Source organism: Falco peregrinus, chromosome 6 (genome assembly GCF_023634155.1).
Source record: "Falco peregrinus isolate bFalPer1 chromosome 6, bFalPer1.pri, whole genome shotgun sequence".
Taxonomy (NCBI): Eukaryota; Metazoa; Chordata; class Aves; order Falconiformes; family Falconidae; genus Falco; species Falco peregrinus.
This window is the reverse complement of record NC_073726.1, coordinates 28,990,655-29,010,345: the sequence shown is the minus strand read 5'-3', so window position 1 is coordinate 29,010,345 and position 19,691 is coordinate 28,990,655. Positions and strand designations below refer to the sequence as shown.

Sequence of the window (19,691 nt, the reverse complement as noted above, 5' to 3'; positions counted from 1 at the left end):
AGCGCTTCCCGCCCCGCCGGGACCCCTGCGCGCACGCGCCGTGCGGGCGCGCTGACCTTCAGCGGGGCTGTGGTGGGGGCGCCGCCATGTTCGCCCGTGGAGCTGCCGTCGCGCTTTACCAGCCGCAATGGTAACGGGCGGGGGTGTGGGATAGGAAGGACCCTGTGGGGACGGGAGGGGTGCGTGGCGGCGGCGAGGTGGGCGGCTGGGCCCGGCCCTGGGGGGCCGAGGGGGCGCCCGAGCTTGGCGGGGTCTCCGCCCGGGCGGGCCGCTGAGGTGCTGTGGCCTCTGGTGTGGCTGGAGTAGCGGTGACCGTGAGGCTGAGGGCAGGCGGCCTCCCCGGGCACGGCGGTGACCTGCCGGGGACGAAGGCTCCGACCTCTCGGCCGCGGTCTTGGGGTGGGGGGCGGGAGGGAGACGGGAGCCCCTAGGGAAGGGGGGGCGGGGTGAAGGGGCCAGGCAAGAGGAGTAAAAAGGACAGCTTCGGAGATGACAAGCGGTGCAAGGAGGTTCTGCTCCTGTCAGGAAGTGGTGTAGCCTCCTCTGCTCCGATTTAATAGTTTTTTTTAAAAAAAAAACAACAGTCACGTCTTTTGGAAGTTGTACCCTTCTGATGCCCTGTTGCCCTCGTTTACATTGTACCCGAGGTAGTGGATAATGCATTAAATGATACAGGAGATGAGGAGAAAGGTAGAAAGTATGCATACAAGGTGTGGTTTAGAGTGGCCTGTCCCTGGCACAGATGCTTTTTAAGAAGCAGCAGTTCTTAAATTTTCATCCCTCTGAAAGGGACCTGCCCCTGACAGGTGTTGTTTTGCGAACAACTAGTGAACAATCCTGATTTCCCCTGCATTCATTTTCAGGGGCCAAGTCAGGAATATGGCAACTCTAAAAGACAGTAAGTACTGGTTTTGTTTGCTTTGAGAGAGGAGAAGGTGTTGCAGGAAAAACATATCTTAAAATATAATTTCAGCTAGCTTTTACTGCATAAACTGATTGTGATACACCATAACATTTACATATGAACCTCCAGCACTTCTTACATTAAACAAGTGTCCTTCAGAAAAAACATTGCTTAAAATGGTTTTAGCACTAATTTCAATATCATTTCAGCAAACCAATGTAGTTTTACTCAAACATATTTTAAAGATAATTCTGTCATATGTGCTAAACCAGGTTTTTGCTCACCTTTAAGAATTAATTTATTTTCTTTTATGTTTGTTTCCTTATGGTTTTATCCAGCATTTGGGGGGAAAAAAGGCTGACTGAATGGTTCCACTTTGATAATGCTTATTTAAGCTGTTCCTCATAGGTTCTTATACAAGGATATTGCCTTGGAGTTGTGCTTGTCTGTAGGACACCTGTTTTGTTTTCTTTCTGAATCTCCTTTTGTCACATTCTAAACAGAGGAGGAAGTTTATTGTCTCCTTACTATGGGGTCTTTATTTCCTCTCCTTGTCATTCTGGGAGAAAATGGCAATAGACCACAAATGATATATTTGCAAAACAAGTAGAACTGGCTGGAAAGAGAACAGTAAATAGATTTTATGTTGGGCTAAATAACAAGTAAATGTTATGTCTGGAGGAAAAAAAGGTATCTATTGTAAATATGCATTTGGGTTAGCCAGATTACCGCTCTTATTACTATCTCACTGTAAATACTAAGGTATTTTATGAGGTTTATTTGTGCATTGTCTGTTTATTTTTTTTTTCTTTGAGGAACTTGGCATGATATTTTTAGATGGCTGTTGCTAGCATTTTATTGCTTGGTTTTGATGTCATTGTGCCCAGTACAGCCCATGACCTTCAACGATTAACCTTGTAGTTACCAGGCGTTTGAAGTCTATCAAGAACATTCAGAAAATTACAAAGTCCATGAAGATGGTTTCTGCAGCCAAATATGCAAGAGCTGAGAGGGAGCTGAAGCCTGCTAGAGTCTATGGAACAGGAGCACTGGGTGAGAGCAGACTCTTTCACTGTGTGATGTGGGAACAGAAGAGGAAGGCTTTCATGGTGGTGATGAAATGCCTAGACTTTTTAAACCCTTTGGTAGTTAATTTTTTTTTCCAAAAGAATTTGCATCTGTAGGCCACTCTGAGTATTCCTTATAAGTAGTTTACAGAAAGTGATTTTTTCAAGACTTATTCATTGTGATTTCTGATTACTCTTTAACTTGATGTGGTTGCATAGTTGTTTTTGTTAGTCATAAAAGCACCACAGATCAGAATTTCTGCCTGCTTCTGTCTGTTAATAGGATTGTGTCATATCTCTGTAGCACTTACAGCTACTGCCAAACCTTCTTGTGAACTCTTGGGCTGTACATGTTCCTGAGGCACTGGACCTGCACAGTGAACTTAACTAAGTAATAACACCAATTGTGTGATGGCCGATTAGAGGTGTGGGTGGCTTTGAATTGTTTCATTGTCAACTCTGGTCAGGTCACATGCTTGCTCGTGAAGGAGATAAAACTCACCTGGCTGAGATTTGGAGCCCCTTCAGAAATGTTTTTAGTTAGAATAATGCAAAGGTATTTTGATATGACTTATTTACTTCTTGGCACCCTTGAAAAACTTAACCATCTTTTTTTTTTTTTTTTTTTTTTTTTAGCACTCTATGAGAAAGCAGAAATAAAGGCACCTGAGGACAAGAAGAAGCACCTTCTTATTGGTGTGTCCTCTGACCGAGGTCTTTGTGGTGCTATCCATACGTCTGTTGCGAAAACCTTGAAGAGTGAGATTACCAACCTCTCAAATGCAGGGAAAGAAGTTATGGTGGTTGGAGTAGGTGACAAGATCAGAGGCCTGCTTCAGAGGTGAAAAGGATGGATCCCAAAACTCATACTCCAGAAGGGTTTGGTTGGGTGGTTTCCTTTGTTTTGAGTGGTAGAAATTTTAAGACTGCTTAAAAAGCTGTGTGGCATTCACAGGAAATTGCATTAAATGGAACTATGCTAAATTCAATTTCCTTCAAAAAAAATTTGCAAATATGCTAAGAGAGGTTTTGATCATCTTGACATTTGTGAAACTGCTGCACAGCGTTAGTGTATTTTTGAAACTGGTCTGAAAGCAGCAGCAGTGATGCTGTTACAAGTGCGTGTTTATCATGAAGCTATCTATCATAATTTAACTGAAAAAAAGCAAAATTTCTCTTGGACCGTAATTCAATAAAATGCTTAATTCTGAGCACGAGTAAGTTGCCTGAGTAAGTCTTGCTGCCACATAGTTGTGCCTTATAGCATCCATTTGGTTCTAACACATATCCAATGTTACTGCAGGACGCATGGCAATTACTTCCTGCTGACGTTCAAAGAAGTGGGACGGAGACCTCCGAGCTTTGGAGATGCTTCAATGATTGCTTCAGAGTTGTTAAACTCTGGGTATGAATTTGATGAAGGCTCTGTAATCTACAATCGGTTTAGGTAAGATTCAACTAGAAAAATACTTGATAAGAGGCTTCAAAGAGCATGTTGGCCCGATGAAGTAATATGAAAACTGACGGTGACTTGTCATGTTTACTTCATTTTTTGAGGAGTGAGTTTTGTTATGTGTGAAGAGCTGTTTGTTGTGGGTTGGTTGGGTGTTTTGATAGCTGTGGTTGGCATTCTTTTTTACTTGTATAGTAGGTGATGTTATATTTACAGCCAGAACATCATTGTATCCACGTGGTATCCAAGATCTTTTCACCAGGATTATCACAGGACTTGGTGGAATCGGAATGCCAGAAGTTGTCTATTCTAATTTGATTTTAAGCACTCAATTTAGGGTTAGTTGAACTGAAGAACCTGTTAATGCTATTTTTATACAGGTCTGTCATCTCCTACAAGACTGATGAAAAGCCAATCTTCTCCCTTGAAACAGTTGCTGGTTCTGGTAAGTAGTGAACTAGAAACCACCAGATATGTGAAATGATAAATCACAGAAACAGTACCCTGAACATGGCAATATGGTATTAAAACATCATATTATGGTTCACGTGTTGTAGGTTTAACAGATTGTTTTATCTTGGCAGTCTAAGGCTGATTTATGGAGGTGCTGTGAGGCAGGGAGGTTAAAAGGAAAGGTCATATTAATTTTGGTTTGAGATTCTCTCTCAAACAAGAATTGTGCATATGCAAAACTCTGTCATTTCCAGCGTTTTCAGCACTGAACAGCCTGTGTATTGAGTGACTTTGCACTACTCTGTAAAAATACCCAAAAATCTTTCCACAGCATTGTATGGGAAGATTAAACATAATACACCAATAATGTGTTTGGCCTTGGTCAGAATCTCACTTTCCTGGTATTAAGTAGAAATAAAACACATAAAATACTAAATTTTCAAGTAGCAGAGAGATTGTGAAAGTACACCTGGTATGCAGAGAAAATCCCTCTGCATTGCTTTAAGTAGAGAAACAGGCTAGCCTAGTAGGCTTTTGCATAGCATTGTACTATTTTGCCAGAAGCAGTATATCTTGCATTTCTCCCAAGTCCGCTCTTCCATATTTTGCAGAAAGCCTAAGTATCTATGATGATATTGATGCCAATGTGCTGAGAAACTACCAGGAATTCACACTAGCAAATATTCTGTACTACTCCCTGAAAGAATCCACCACCAGCGAGCAGAGTGCTAGGATGACTGCTATGGACAATGCTAGCAAGAATGCTTGTAAGTCTACTCTGTGGGTTTCCCAGGGCTTTAGTAGTTTAGTGTGAAAGTACTGATGTCACTTTGTGTAATTCTTTGCTTCAAAAATGGTAAGAAATGAGCTGGTTTCCTCTCTTCATTCCATTTTGGGTCTTTTTGAAGCAGTTCAGTTGGGTTTGTTTTCTCAACATGTGAACCTTATTTAGTCCCTGGAAGGAGGGGTTGCTGTTAAGTATATGAGAAATGAGACTAGGTAACTGGAAGTGGATTAAGATTCTTTAATGAGAATATTAAATAGTAAACTAATCTTGTAATGGCCAGGTACTCTTTATGCCCTTCTAATGTGGCTGATGTGAAGATTTCCAGAATTGTTATAAACCTGTACCTACTTGTGAGCCAAATGTAATTAGTACTGCACCAATTTGAAGGTGGGGAAACTGAAATTAAATACTTAATACTGTCATGGAGCAAGTTGAGAATATAGAAGTATTCCTTGGAAGGTGTCCAAACTGAGTGCAGTGCAGAGTATGCAGTTAGTATTAGTGGGAGATAGCTAATGTGGCATGGTGATAAGACTTCAGCATTTAGAAGTTAGTGTTGCATAAAAGATACTGGTGACTGAGTGAAGCCAATGTGCTGTGCAGTTGGGCTGCCTGGAACTGTAGGTGTGGCTTTCTGCTGACCACCTGATCTTGAGAGAAAGAGATGATACCTTCTGCATGTAAAAAAAAAAAAAAAAAACCCAAAAAAAACCCCCAAAAAAACCCACTAAAACCCACTAACAAACAGACAAACCTGGCTCCCTTTGCCAGACCAAGAGTAACTTGAAGGAAATACCACTGTAGTTAATTGACATTGAAATCTAATTTAAAAGCAAATAATGCATGCTTGTGTTATGTTAAAATAAGTTATGTCATATCACAGTATTTGCTAGTCTGTCAGCTGTTCTTGGGATTTTTAACTGATGCCTCAAGCCAAATTATCAAGTTTCTTGTTTGTCTACTAGTGGAGTCGTCTGTAGGGGTAAAAAATGAAAAGTGCAGTAAGCCTCTTGATCATTTGCATGGATTTGAAAGACTATTTGATACTTTGTTCATACAGCTTCTCTTTGTCTGTATTTGAACACTTATTATATGTTTAAATTTCAATCTTAATTTTTTCTAGCTGAGATGATTGACAAGTTGACCTTGACATTCAACCGTACCCGTCAAGCCGTCATTACCAAGGAGCTTATTGAGATCATCTCTGGTGCTGCTGCTCTGTGAGTACCTGTATAAACGTGAAACAGGAGCTGTTGCAAAGCCATGTAATGCTTGTATGTCCTGCTTCAGTCAGGTTAATGGGGAAGGCTAGTGCACATGGATCCCAAAAGTGAAGGGAAGACAGTCTATGCAAGATTTCCAGCTTGTGCAGTTCTACTAACAATTGTGAAGTTGGTCGTCTTTTTTGGCCAGATAAAGTTAAAAAGCTGGTAAAATAGACCTTTAGCCACAACACACATCCTTGCTTGAACAGGTAGTGATCTTCCTCCTTCTTGGCTTCCAGTGCATTTCCTCCCTCCTCCCTTCCATTTGGACTTTTCCTACTTTGCTCAGACAGCCCAGCAGTGTTGGATGGGGGAGAGCAGCTCAAGTGACAGAGCTGGATATGGATAAGTCAGCCTGTGCTGATGTTTAGAAGCTGAGACTTTGGAGGTGGGGGTGGAAGGAGGAAGGAATTTCCAAAGTCTGTTGATACTGAATTTGTATTTTACTTTTTAAGTTCAGTATTTTGCTTGTTTCCCTGAGAAAGAAGTTTTGTGACAGTGTGTACAGCAAGTTACAAATGTGTGGGCTTAGACCACAATTTGTAACTGCGTGTAGCTCATGTGTGTTTCATCTAACACATAAAAATTGTTGCTATACTCAGATGCAAATACATGTGTTACTATCCTCTGTTTACAAAATGACTGGAATACAACCCCTGTAGCAGTTATGTGCTGTATTGTGCTCCTCACAATACATTTATGGTCATAAATATGTGCATAGTTTTGCCTGAATTTGCATGAATTGCTTCCTAACCTGCTTGTTCTGTTTTTTCTCGTAATACCATAACCAGGAATTAATTGGAAAAAGCGGTTCAGCAAAACCAAGAGGTAAAGTCACAATATAGAAGCTAGATTGTGTTTTAAAATTAATAAACACAGAAAATCAGAAGTCAAATGAGGAAGTGGGAATTCAGTGGTGTTCGTCAAACTCCTCTTCCCAAAATACTGGGAAACTGCCCATTGCTAGATTGAATCTGATTTTAAAAGTTGTTGTGAAGTGTCAGTATTACAAGCAAAATATGCCCATGATAGCGTACACCCACATTTGACATAATTTTCTGTGGTTTTTTTTCTGAGTTATTGGATGCATTTGCAATTACTGTGTTTATTTTTTCATAGTGCTCTGACCTTATGCAATGACTTTAAAATATCTGTATGTAAGACATTGTACTTGAAGAGCTTTCCATAGCAAAACAAGCATATTCAAAATTTAAAATTTGAGGAAAAATAGACTTGATAAAGAGGTTGGGGGGTAAGGAATATTAATGAGTTGAAGCATTCACATTGGAGGAGATAAAAGTTTTAAATTAATTATTTAATAAACGAAAAGGTTTTAATTTGCTTCAATTTGCCTTGTAGGTGAAGAAGAGCTCTTCTGAACATATGGTTTAATCTGCCTGTGTCTGTGTTAACCAGACTGCTCTGTTGTTTTGTGAAGAAATGGTAAAGCCCCAGAAATCTGTACATTCTTACAATAAACCACCTACATGAAACTAATCATCTGATTGTCCATGGAGCAAACGCTCCAGGTGTCTAAATACTTGGGTTTGACTTGGGTATGTTTTGAAACATAATTTTTAAAAGGCTGAGCTCTGTATTTTGTAATGTATTTGGCAGGCAGAATGTAAGCAGGTGTTTCCTTTGAAGAGTGGAAGAGATTGCCTGCCTTCACCTGGTGTTTAAAAGTGCTGGTTTGTTATGTACATTTTATTGCGTGCTGGAGGAGACGGGAATAACCTCTGCATCACGCTCTTGGAACACGGGTCTCTATCACATTTGAATACCATATTGCTACTGTTTCTAGATGTTCCTATTCTAAAATGATCTGATTACATGAGTCATTTCTGTGTTTACTTAGAATGCATGCTGTTTATATCACGGTCAATGTCTGTATGTGAACACATACATTTGCATGCTATACGGTACAGTAACACTGCAGTTCTCAGTCCTCACCAGGCATCACAAAAATGTGAGAAAGGAAACATGTAAAAACTGGTGTATAGCAGAAGTATAAGAAAGAAATAGTGATACAGCGTAACAACAGAAGTAGAAAGCTGCCACTCCTGGTCTGGTAGACAAAATGAGCCTTAAAGGGCTCAGTAATGTATATGAAAGAAATTGGAAGAGATCTAATGAGAATGGAAATGGCCTTGAGCTTCAAAGCAATCTCCTGATTATAAGGCTGAGAGAGTTCAGGGTAGATTTAGATGAGATGTTAAGAAGAAATTCTTCCCTGTGAGGGCAGTGAGGCACTGGCACAGGCTGCCCAGGTAAGCTGTGGTTGCCCCATCCCTGGCAGTGTTCAAGGTCAGGTTGGACGTGGCTGGGAGCAACCTGGGCTGGTGGAAGTTGTCCCAGGGGGTTGGAACTAGATGGTCTTTAAGGTCCCTTCCAACCCAAACCATTCTGTGATGCTGTGAATCTGTGCATGTGACACGGACAGGCGTAAGCAGCCACCTGCTCCCTCAGGCTGCTGTTGGGTTGAGTTGGACCTAAGTTAATTGGCTTAGAAACCTGATAATCAAGTGCTGAGCTTCAGCTTGTGTCTTTCCTTAGGGGCAACTTGTTTGCATAATGAAGTGATAGCTGGCAGCTTTCAGTGTGCTGTCTTTGTGTGTGCACCGGGATGTACACCAGAGTAAGGGGAACAGTATCATGACCTGAGGTGGGATTTGGAGAAATGAGAGAGACTGTCTTGGAGCACATTTGTTACATATTTAGAAAAACGCTGCCGCTGACCTCTTTCAATGAACTTTGGTTCCAATACTGCTGTTATTCACAGAACTGGAGTGGCAGACTGGTTGGAAAGGGAATTCTGGGAGTACTAAAATGTGGGAAGAAAAAGCAGCTGCTGGATGCTGTGATAGTGTAGGAGCCCCTGATCTTTGCAATTCCCAGTTCACAATCTCGAGCTTGTAATTTTTTTAAGCATAATTCTACTTTTATTTAGAACCCCTTTTAAATCATGTTTTATCGTGTTTCCTTTTCTGCTCAAGCGTGGGAAACACCACTTTGAAAGTGCAAGCCTAAAACCGTAGTGGACTGTAATTTACTCTGTTAAAATTGAGAGCTAGCCGTATTGTTTAAACAACTTCCACTTTTTTGAGGCAGGCCTGGTGATTTATATTGCCGTTTTCCTCTTAATTTATCTATGTGCTCTGTTCTGTTCCATGTGAAATTATGTCCCCGTTAAGGAATAATTTATGGCTACCACTGCCTTTCTAATGCAGTTCCCACTAGGCTCCTGACCTGATGGGATGTGAACCCAGGTTTACACCGCTAGGGCCAGAGCTTTCCCACAGTGAGTTTTTGTGGCTGCCTGGCCTGCTGTCACCATCTTACCATGGAGATCATGCAGTGGGTGGGCTCAGCGGGACAGGCAGGTATCCATAGCTGTCATCTCAGGGGAGAGGGATGACACGTGTAACGCTGAGCTGGGAAACACTGATGTGTTTGAAATGGCTGGCAAAGTGGAAACTGGCATGTGGGCAGGGCTTGCATGGTTCAGTGGCATTGTGCCAAGCCAGCTGGGTCTGTCAAGGACCCTTATGCTGTCCCCAACCCATCTGAGTGTTCCCTTCCTTGCCCTGCATACGTGTCCTTTGCTTCCTGTCAGATTGGCAAGGAAATCCTTTTGGCAGCCTCCAGCCTTCCCTTCCTCCTTCCAGGACACAAAGCAGTACTTTGCATGCAGCCTTGGTCAGGCCAAAGTACCTGAGGAGTAGCGTGCCCACAGAGGGAAGTCTTTTTGAAGTCTTTGCATCCCATGTTCATAGAATCACAGAATGATTTGGGTTGAAAAGGACCTTTCAAGGTCATTTAGTCCACCCCCCCACCCTGCAATGAGCAGGGACACCTTCAACTAAACCAGGTTGCTCACAGCCCTGTTCAACCTGACCTTGAATGTTTTCAGGGATGGGGCATCTTCCACCTCTGGGCAACCTGTGCCAGTGTCTCGCCACCCTCACAGTAAAAAATTTCTCCCTAGTATCTAAATCTAAATCCACCTTCTTTCAGTTTAAAGCCATTCACCTTGTCCTATCATATGCCTTTGTAAAAAGTGTCTCTCCAACTCTCTCAGCCTGTCTTCCTAGGAGAGGTGCCCCAGCTCTCTGAGCATCTTCATGGCCTCCTCTGGACTCTTTCCAACAGATCTGTGTCCTTATGTTGGGGCCCCCAGAGCAGAGCAGGGGAATCACCTCCCTGGCCCTGCTGGCCATGCTGCTTGTGATGCAGCCCAGGATACGGTAGGCTTGCTGGGCTGCAAGCACACATTGCTGGGTCATGTCCAGCTTTTCAGCCACAGAGCTGCTGCCAATCCTTTCACCCCCCAGCCTGTATTGATACCAGGTGTTTCCCTGACCCAGGTGCAGGACCTTGCCCTTGGCCCTGTTGAACCTCATGAGGTTCATATGGGCCCATTTCTTGAGCTTGTCCAGGTCCCTCTGGATGGCCTCCCATCCCTCAAGCGTGCCAGCCACACCACTTGGCTTGGTGTTGTCAGCAAACTTACTAAGGACACACGTGATCCCACAGTCTGTGTCATTGATGAAGATATTAAATAGTACTGATCCCAACATGGACCCTTGGGAGACACCATTTGTCACAATATCCATCTGGGCGTTGAGCCATTGACCACTACCCTTTGGACACAACAATCCAACCAGTTCCTCATCCAACAATGAGCTGCAGGACTTCACCATGGGTCCAGCTCCCCTCTCCTCTGGTTGCAGACTTGAGATGTGACTGATACAAGAGTCTGGGCTGTTTATTGACTGATCAACACACTACTAATGGTCTAATAATTCAAAAAGCTAATTGGTGAACTAATTAACTTCTAATAATAGACCACTATTATATACAATTCTGTCCTTCACACTCTGATTAGTTACGCACAATTACCAAGCTACAGTTAAAGCTACTGTTCAAGAAACAGCTCTGTTGCTCCTCATTCTACCACTCAGTAACTGTTATCTTTGCTTCTGGAATCCTCCTTTTTGCCACCTAGTTTTATCCTTTCCCTGCTTGTTTTTGTTCCCAAATAAACAACTAGCCCATAAACACTTTTTCCTCTTTGTTGCCAGTTTTGCTACATCTGTTCCCAAAGCTGATGTTTCTACTGCCTAGGCAATCTTGGCCTCACAGGTAATTATTTATATACCTGCCTACATACAGGTGACCTTTGCAAGGTTCTGCTTCCCCAAAAGATCCCCCAAACTTCCCTTCAATTTGGCTCTTAGTGGCTTTTAAAAATTACTTTTTTGTGGTTTCACCACATGCAAAAAAACTGTAATTGCAGGAGAGATCCATGAAAGTCTTCTTAGCTCTGCAGGAATTACTGAAATTAGGGAGGAGCAAGTGTAACAAATCAGCATTTTTTTGCTGCAAAGGAGAAATACCCCCTAGAAGTCTGCTGGCGTTTAAGTCAATTTTGTTTTAAAGTGCTCCCTCCTACATCCTTAAGTCTCTTCACTGTCAAAGGATTCTCCACGTTACAGTAAAACATCTTCTCCCATCTCTCAGATTCCCACTCCTCGGAGCACAGGCCTAACCCTGCCCCTTCCACCTGAGCACAGGAGGCTGCTCCAAACCACCCTGCTGCTCCACTGGTCCAAGCGTGACACGTGTGGCGACATGTGTGGCGAGGCCGCGCAGCTGCAGAGTGCAGAGGTCAGACCTGTGAGCCCAAAACTGCCATCTCCAAACCAAAAAGTGACCCACTGACAGGATTACCGTGAAGTAATTAAAGGACTTCATGCAAACAGTTTAATGGCATGGTCTTGACAGCAATCGTTGGATGTCTGCGGCTATGAGGTGCCTGGCGGGGGCGGGGGCAGGGGACATGGACACACGCCAGCGATGGCGAGGGCTGACATCCACCACCTCTACCCAGATGAAAAGTAAAAAAAAAAAAAAAAAGAGAGACAAATAATGAAACGGGGCTTCGGACAAACTGTTTTGACCAAGAGCTTTAAGCTTTCAGGTAACACGTGGCATCGCTGCTTGGTTTAAAAGATGCGCCGGGGCTGTGCTCCAGTGCCTCGTGGGTACGGCCCCCGCCCGGCCGCTTCGGGCCTGCGGAGGGACGGCGGCCCCGGGGAAAGCTCAGCCCGGGCCCCGCCAGCCTCCAGCGCTCTGGAAGGCCGCCCGACACCAACTTTTCCTCACAGCTCTGTAAAAAACCGCGATTCCAGGGCTTCTCCGCGGGGCCGGGCCGGGCCGTGCCCGCCCGCCGCCGCCAGGAGCCCTGCTGCCCGCCGAGCGTTCGATGCGCCGCGCCCCGCTCGATGCGCTCGGCGCTGGAGCGGCGGTGCCTGGCGCTGGCGGCGGGGAGGCGCGGCGCCAAGATGGCGGCGGCGGGCTCTGCGTGAGCGTCCCTCGGCCCTCCCGGCCCTGGGCGGGCGGCGGGCCCGGGTGGCGCCGCGCCGAGCCGAGCCGGCATGTGCGAGACCTACTCGCGGTGGCTGCTGCGGGTGTCGGTAGCGCAGATTTGTCAGGCGCTGGGTTGGGACTCGGTGCAGGTTTCGGCCTGCGACCTCCTCACCGACGTTCTGCAGCGGTACCTGCAGGGGCTGGGCCGGGGCTGCCACCGTTACTGCGAGCTCTGTGAGTGCGGGCCGGGCGCTGGGCGGCGGTGGTGTGGGGAGAGGGGCTGCGGCAAAGGACGGAGTCGTTGGCGGCCGGACACGGTCCTGGGAAGGCGGCTGGGGGTGGCCCTGCTTGAGCAGCGGTTTGGACTGAGTGACCCCTGTAAGTCCCTGCCAGCCCCGGCCGTTGTGTGAAGGGGGCTGCGGAGCAGTGCTGTGGGTCCTGGGGTGGGGAGGAAGGCTGTGGGCTAGCATCGTGGAGGAACGGGGAGGGCAGCTGTGGGGTGGGAGGCTGTAGGGCAGTGCTGGGGGCTGGGGGGAGGAGCTTTTTAGCGGGAGGGTCGTGGAGATGTGGGCTCTGGGGCAGTGCAAAAGGGCATGGGGAGGGGGGCTTTGGCAGCGCTGGGAGCTGGGGGGGCAGCGGATGCGAGGTGTGTGCATGGGGGTGACCAGCCTGTGCAGAGGTGGTCTTTAGCAGAGAGATGTGGGCATGGGGAAGATCAGGCTGTGAAGCAGTGCAGGGGGAGTGGGAGAAATCAGGCTGTGGAGCAGTGGATGTGAGGTGTCGATGTGGGGGAGGTCAGTTTGTGGGCCAGTGTTGGAGCTGTGGGGCGGTGGGCTGTGGAGCAGTGTAGAGGACTAAGAGGATGGGGAGGGAAGCCATGGGACAGTGCAGGTCCACAGGAGCCCTGCTGTGAGGCAGAGGTGGGCTGTGGCCCAGCAGGTCTGGGGTGTGGGCATGGGTGAGGAGTTGGGACTGTGAGGCTGTGGACTTGCAGGAAACAAAGCTCTGTGGCAGTGGGTCTGGGGTGTGGAGAGATGGAGCTCCTGCCCCCCTTTCTCTGGCTATAGCATGCAGGGTACTAGGGGGTGTGTGTACAGGAGGAGGAGATGGGACTGATCCTTCTGCTGGGGCTGTAGTGGTTTGAATCTGGGAGAGGGATGTACTGGGGGGTGGAAGGGGCAGCCAGGTCCCTTGCTTGGTGGGATGTATGCATGGAAGGACGTGATGCTGTTGCTGTGCTGTCCTGGCTCATCTTTGGGTCAGGATCTGTGCCCTGGGGGGGAATGCTGTGGGGACCCACTGTAGGTGGGGATGTATGTGTAGGGTTCATGGTGTTGGCACAAGGGGAAGTGCTGAGGCTGTAGGGCACAAGGTTTGGGCTGGGTGTACAGGGTGGGAAGGTGAGAGGTGTTAACCCCAGAGCTGGGGCTGTAGTGTGTGTTTCTGGGGTGTGTGTAAAGAGTGAAGAGATGCATCTCCAGCACATGGGGTCCAAGAGGTGTGCCCTGGGGGGAGTGGAGTCACCTATATGGGAAGATGTGACTGGAAATGCTGTTGCTGGGGCTGGAGTATTCTGGGCTGGGTATATATGTGTAAGGGGGGTGTGGTTTCTGGGGCTGGAGGTGTATGTGTGCAAGGGGAGATGTGGGGATGCACATATTGTATGCTGTTTGTGGTCAGGGATGTATGTGTATAGGGATGACATGGGGCTGTGGTGCCTGGTGTCAGGGATGCGCATGTATGGGGCTGGGCAGGGGGCTACAGACAGGGATTGACACATACCCGAGCACTGTGGGGCCATATACATGAGGCTGGGGCTGTGTGCAGACAGAGGGAAGCGATGGTACTGTGGGGCTGGGAATGTGTGTATGGGGGGGTGTGGGGCTGCAGCGTGTGAAGGCAGGGATGCACTAGAATGGTTTTTGGGGAGATGGAGCTGTAGTGCACAGGACGTAGGAAGGTGTGTATGCAGAATGGGAGGGATGAGGCTGGGGATAATTTTACTGCATGTGGCATGAGGTGTGTGTGTCCTCATGTGGATGCAGTGGAAGAGGTTTGGCTGGATATGTGGGGGGCTGGAGTTGGCCCACGCTGCCATTGAGATGGCACGTGCAGAAGGAGCTGGGAGTGATGGTGTGAGGCAGGGTGCCCAGGGCCTCACTGGATTTAGTCAGGCTGTGCTGGAGTAGGAGTGCGCAAGGGGTGAGGGGAGAAGAGGAAGAAGAGAGGTTTGGGAGCCAGTGTGAGGACTGCTGGCTGGGTCACATAGGAGTATGGAGTGTGTGTATGGGATGGAGAAAGGGCAGCAAGTATCACTGCTGGGTCTGTGAGTGTGACAGAGGATGAAGTTTTGTGTCCCTTGGGGTTGTCTGTGTACCTGCAGAGCCTGCAGTGGAGGTGCTGGGGAGGGCAGGGCTGGAGTGGTGGGTGACCCGCTGGTACCTGCAGAATAATGCCGTGTGGGAGGACAGGATGTCCAGTTGCTTGCTGGGTCAGTAATGCTGACTGGGGGGATGAGAAGGGGGTAGGGGTCTGCTGGGTGTGGGAATGTCAAGAAAGGGGTGCTGATGTCCTCTTGGGTCAGGGAGGGTGTGGGAAGGTGGCAGTATTTGAGGATGTGGTGGATTGCCAGGTGCCCACGAAAGCTGCTCTATCATTCCCTTCCTCAGCTGGGCAGGGGAGAGAAAATACAACAAAAGGCTCATGGGTCGAGATAAGGACAGAGAGAGATCTTTACCAATTACAGTGAAGGGCAAAACAGACTAGACTTGGGTAAATCAGTTTATTACCATTCAAATCAGAGTAGGATGATAAGAACTAAAACCAAGACTCTAAAACACCTCCCTCCAACTCATTCTTTCTTCCTGGTCTCAGTTTCACTCCTGAATTCTCTACTTTCTCCCTGCCAGCAGTGCAGGGGGACAGGGAATGGGGATTACAGTCAGTTCATCACACATTGTCTCTGCTACTCCTTCTTCCTCATGCTCTTCCCCTGTCCCAGCACGGGGTTCCTTCCACGGGAGACAGTCCTCCTCCAACTCTCCAACATGAGTCCTTCCCACAGGCTCCAGTTCTTCACAAACTGCTCCAGCATGGGTCCACAGCAGGGTCCCCAGCCCTGCCAGCAAACCAGCTCCAGCCTGGGCTCCTCTCCCCATGGGGCCACAGGTCCTGCCAGCAGCCAGCTGCAGCACAGGCTGTCCATGGGTCACAGCCTTCTTTGGGCATCTCCCTACTCCGGCATGGGATCCCCCACGGGCTGCAGGTGGGGATCTGCTCCCCTGTGGGCTCCATCGTCTGGGGGCACAGCCTGCCTCGCCAGGGGGTTTCACCATGGGCTGCCTGCTCCTGCACCTGGAGCATCTCCTGCTCCTCCTTCTGTGCTGACTTGTGTGTCTGCAGTGCTGTTGCTCTCACATGTTCTCATGCTTCTCTTCCACTGCAATTGTTGCACAGTTTTTTTCCCCCTCTTCTTAAATATGTTATCACAGAGGCGCTAGCTCTGGATGGGCTCGGCCTTGGCCAGCGGTGGGTCCATCTTGGAGCCAGCTAGCATTGGCTTTATCAGACACATGGGAAGCTTCTAGCAGCTCCTCACAGAAGCCACCCCTGTAGCCCTGCTGATACCAAAACCTTGCCATGCAAACCAAATACAGGAGAGGGGAAGGCTGTCAGGGTGTTTACTAGGCCTGAACACAGGGAATGTTGCAGGGGGTGTGGAGCAAGGCGCAGGCTCTTGGTGTGGCTGGAGGGTTATGAGTCCATGTGTGTGGAAGCCTTTGCTGCCCTACGTGTGGGGCAGGCAGGGAGGACAGCAGTGATTTGTGTGCAGAGATGGAGCTGCCAGTGCTGCTGCTGGATCTGTAATTATCGGGAGGGGGTGGGTGAGGTGTGCACATGGCCGGGGGGGGGGACAGGGGGAGCAAGGGTGCCCTAATAGGGGTGGGTGTAGGCTGTGTATGCACGGAGAAATAGGGCTGCTTGCACCTCCTGTGCCAAGAGGGACTGGTTCCTTCCTTTGGCTGGTATAGAGCTGTAGGGTTGTGAGCTGCTGCTGTTCCACTTCTCTGTGTGTACTTGTGCAAGGGGAGTTCCTGGAGAGTCCCCAGGGCAGAGGTCAGAGCCGCTGAGGTTGGGTCTGGTTGCAGGGAGGTTGTTTAGGGAAGCAGAGTTTGGAGCTGGGATAGATAATGTGATTGCTCACTTGAAGTGCTGGGTAAGGAGGTGACTCACTGATGGTGGGTTTGGGCTACTATAGCCACCACTAGTTCAGAGAATGTGCTGGGGATTGTGGGATGTTGTGGAAGAGGTGAAAGGGACGGCAGCTGTGAAATTGTAAATGGGAAAGTTTGCCCACGCTTGCACTTCTGTCCAAGTTGTGGGAGTTGTGCTAATGAGGGTGTCGCAGCTACAGATGAGGGGAATATCAGAGGCATGTTGCTGTCAACTGGTGGTGGATGCAGCCTCAGGATCAGAGGAACTATGAAGGCTGCAGTGCCAGCTTCCTCTGCAATAGTGAATTTGAAGAGTGTGTGGAGCAAAGACCCATGAGGCAGGAAGTGTGGAGCGATTGGCTTGGTTGGGAGAAGAGCAGCCATGGCCTGGAGGTGCTGCTGCTGGCTGTGGTAGTGTCCCTTCTCTGAAGCAAAAGTTCTGACTGCTGCAGTGATCACTGATAAAGCAGAGTGATGAGCTGAACGTACCTGATACCTGCTCCTGCCTCTGCTTGGTCATTTCAGGAATAATTGAAATCAAGTCTGGCACTGCCAGTATAAGTGAGCTTAGGAGGAACTTAGTGATGTTGCTGCAAACTTTTTGGATTTCAATTTTAGGTTGAATAGGTTTCCTTGTACAAGCTTTCCCCAAATTTGAGAGCTAGTTAGACGTGAAGCTGTGTATAGTTAGCCTGGAAAAATTGGACTATGCAATATTAACCTGTATCTCCCAGCAGCACAAATGCAGCTGCTGCACCTTTGAAGTCTGTATCTCAATCCAAACAGAAATGATCTGTAAAGCAATTAGAGTACAACAGAGTAGTGAGAACTGAGTTACAGGGTGAAAAAGGAGCTAACCTAGGCTTGGTCAGAGCTGTCCTTTGATATGGCTAGTACAAATATTGGGGTAGATGGTTTTGTAACTGGATCACTGCTTGTGCAGGAGATGAGTTGTTGAGTAGCATTGCCCCCCAAGCTCAGCTGCTTCTGCCACAGGTGTTGCAGTGTTTGTAAGACTGGGAGGAAAACATGCGAAGTGCTTGAGAAATTGGAAACGTGGAGAACTAAGGTATCCCTCTCTTGCTTTGGTGTGCTTACTGAGAGTGGGGAATTCTTTTTGTACTCTTGTGAATGGAGAAGTATCACAGCCCTTTTTTCTTGGGTTTGGGTTGTTGGGTTTTTTGTGGAGGAGAAGGGGAATATGCTGTTTCCATGCCAGTGATACAGTATTATTTTTGTATTGCCTCTCTTATTCCTGTGTTTCTTTCTTTAAAAGGTTTGTAAAAAGACATCTTAATGCTCAGCTGACATCTCCCTGCTTTTTCAGAATTGTTGCCTTTTGCTCCTAAAATAAGTTACTGTACAAACCCAGCTCTGGATGAATGAGTTGAATTTTGCCATGGTTTTGCATAAGTAGAATTAATTAAATTCAAATTGTAGCATCTTTATTGTCAGTGTGTTATCTCTGAGTCAAACCAGTGGGGTTTGAGTTAGCAGGGTTGTCAGCTGGAGGGACATAATCTTTGTATTCGAAACTGAATGGATTTACTCTGACGTAATTGAGACAGTGTGGTATTGCTCTGAAAAGCATGTCATTGCTGTTCACATATTTTCTCAGTTGCAGAAGAAAATGATGGCTTTCCCAGCTGTGTTAGATCTTTGTTCCAGCTGTTACATCCCATTAGGAGAGCTACATTCAAGATTTTCATTACTTTTCTGCTGTTGTTTCTTTGCATTTGCAGTAGCTGTAGTTGATGGGAGCTTCTGTAGCTGCAAAGAGAAGGCAAAAGGATTTGCAAAGCAGGCTTGAGATGTGTTTGATGCTGTGAAATGCTTTTGAATACTGTGTTGAGGGTGGAGGAGAGGGTGAACTTACAGGGCAGAAAATAAGGGTTTTCCTGTTAAAGTACATGACATTATGCTGTTCAAATTTGTGGAAAGCTTGTAAGAGGAAGCCTATTCAATATGCTGTATGCTTCATGTGTTTTTACTGTAAAATATAAATAAAACATTTGAAAAACAGTATTGGGAGTATGTAATTAAGGTACTGAACTACAAAACAGACGTGGTTTCTGAGAGCAGAGTTCTGCGTTTGTGTTGATGGTAGTTTTAAGCAGAGGTGAAAAGGGAAGAGTTGTCTTACATGCTGCTTTGTTTTGCTCTCACAGTCCATGTGGTTTGACAGAGGTGGTGGCACAGCTGGTGCTTTGGGTTAACTGCTCTGGATTTTCTTGCATGTATTGGTTGGGGTTTTTTTGTATTGGGGAACTGTCCAGTGAAGACGGAGCAGTATCTGCTTCATTTGCTAGGAATTATGCCAGTGCAGCTTGGAAGTGGATGGTTGGTTATAGAAGTGCAGAATATGTTGCAGTTCACCTCTTGATTTAGCACATCCAGTAAGAGAATTCAGTTTCCAGTATGTTTACATGGGTGGTACAATTCATGGGAGGGATGAGGTGGGGAGTCATGATTTACGCCCTCAAAAGCCTGTTGCCTGTTTTTTCTATTACGCTAAAAAACCAACCAGGTTGAAAATACTTAACTTTAATCACAGAGGGCACCTGGGCATTTTTCAGCAGGACAAAATTAGATTATTACACTTCTGCTTTTAGCAGCAGATAAACTAGATAATTAACTTTGAGGTGTGTTGGATCTAGAAGTGGGTTTTTCAATACTCTTCTCTTGGATTTTCAGCACTGAACATATGCTTGGATATGCTGCTTTGTTGGGTTTTTTTCCTACTGAAATTTGCTTACCATGAAGAAATACAGTTTAAAAGTTGGTCTTTAGTTTCACATTGTATGATTATTTTTTTGAAGATTATTTTTATGTAAACTTAGAATCGTAGACTATTTCAGTTTGGAAGGGACTCATAGGGAACATCAAGTCCAACTCCCTGTTCCTTGCTGGAATACCTAAAACTAATTATATATATATATGTAAATAACATTAATATAATAAAATTGATATTAATAATGAGACTGCCGTTTTATTTGAAAGGCAGGTTCTGCTCTGGTGAGCACAACAGTGTAACTGGAAGGGAAAATGACAGATCTTGCAAAATGTTTTGCCAAGATAGAGCTGGCTCAAAACCTGCTCCAATGTCACTGCACAATCTCCTGTAAAGTAAAACTTAACTTCATTATAGCAGATCTCTTCTTTGGAGGATGTAAAGA

At 46.5% G+C, this 19,691-nt stretch overlaps 2 protein-coding genes across 3 annotated transcripts in view; both read left to right on the top strand.

Moving 5' to 3' along the window:
• The first annotated feature begins 1 nt into the window (after window position 1).
• ATP5F1C (ATP synthase F1 subunit gamma) lies at window positions 2-7,426 on the top strand. Its single transcript, XM_055807933.1, has 10 exons — window positions 2-130; window positions 864-898; window positions 1,826-1,957; window positions 2,608-2,812; window positions 3,275-3,418; window positions 3,805-3,869; window positions 4,489-4,644; window positions 5,788-5,884; window positions 6,721-6,757; window positions 7,289-7,426. The coding sequence occupies exons 1-9, from the start codon at window positions 87-89 to the stop codon at window positions 6,725-6,727; spliced, it is 885 nt and encodes a 294-aa protein (XP_055663908.1). The 5' UTR covers window positions 2-86; the 3' UTR covers window positions 6,728-6,757; window positions 7,289-7,426.
• A 4,834-nt stretch (window positions 7,427-12,260) lies between these two features.
• The window catches only part of TAF3 (TATA-box binding protein associated factor 3), a 119,016-nt gene continuing 111,585 nt past the window's right edge, over window positions 12,261-19,691 (top strand). Inside the window, exon 1 of one of the 2 annotated variants that reach the window (XM_005240148.3) lies at window positions 12,261-12,535. In XM_005240148.3, the coding sequence (XP_005240205.3) occupies window positions 12,370-12,535 (166 nt within the window). In that variant the 5' untranslated portion in view covers window positions 12,261-12,369. Of the gene's footprint in view, window positions 12,536-12,580; window positions 12,680-19,691 lie in introns of those variants that run through there. The other variant, XM_055807731.1, reaches the window with a different exon arrangement.

What these genes read in the sequence shown, in the direction of transcription:
- ATP5F1C (XM_055807933.1), top strand. Translation starts at nt 87, where the DNA reads ATGTTCGCCCGTGGAGCTGCCGTCGCGCTTTACCAGCCGCAATG. An exon ending in ATCAGAGGCCTGCTTCAGAG is followed by an intron (nt 2,813 to 3,274) that starts GTGAAAAGGATG and finishes ATGTTACTGCAG; the next exon opens with GACGCATGGCAATTACTTCC. An exon ending in CAATGCTAGCAAGAATGCTT is followed by an intron (nt 4,645 to 5,787) that starts GTAAGTCTACTC and finishes AATTTTTTCTAG; the next exon opens with CTGAGATGATTGACAAGTTG.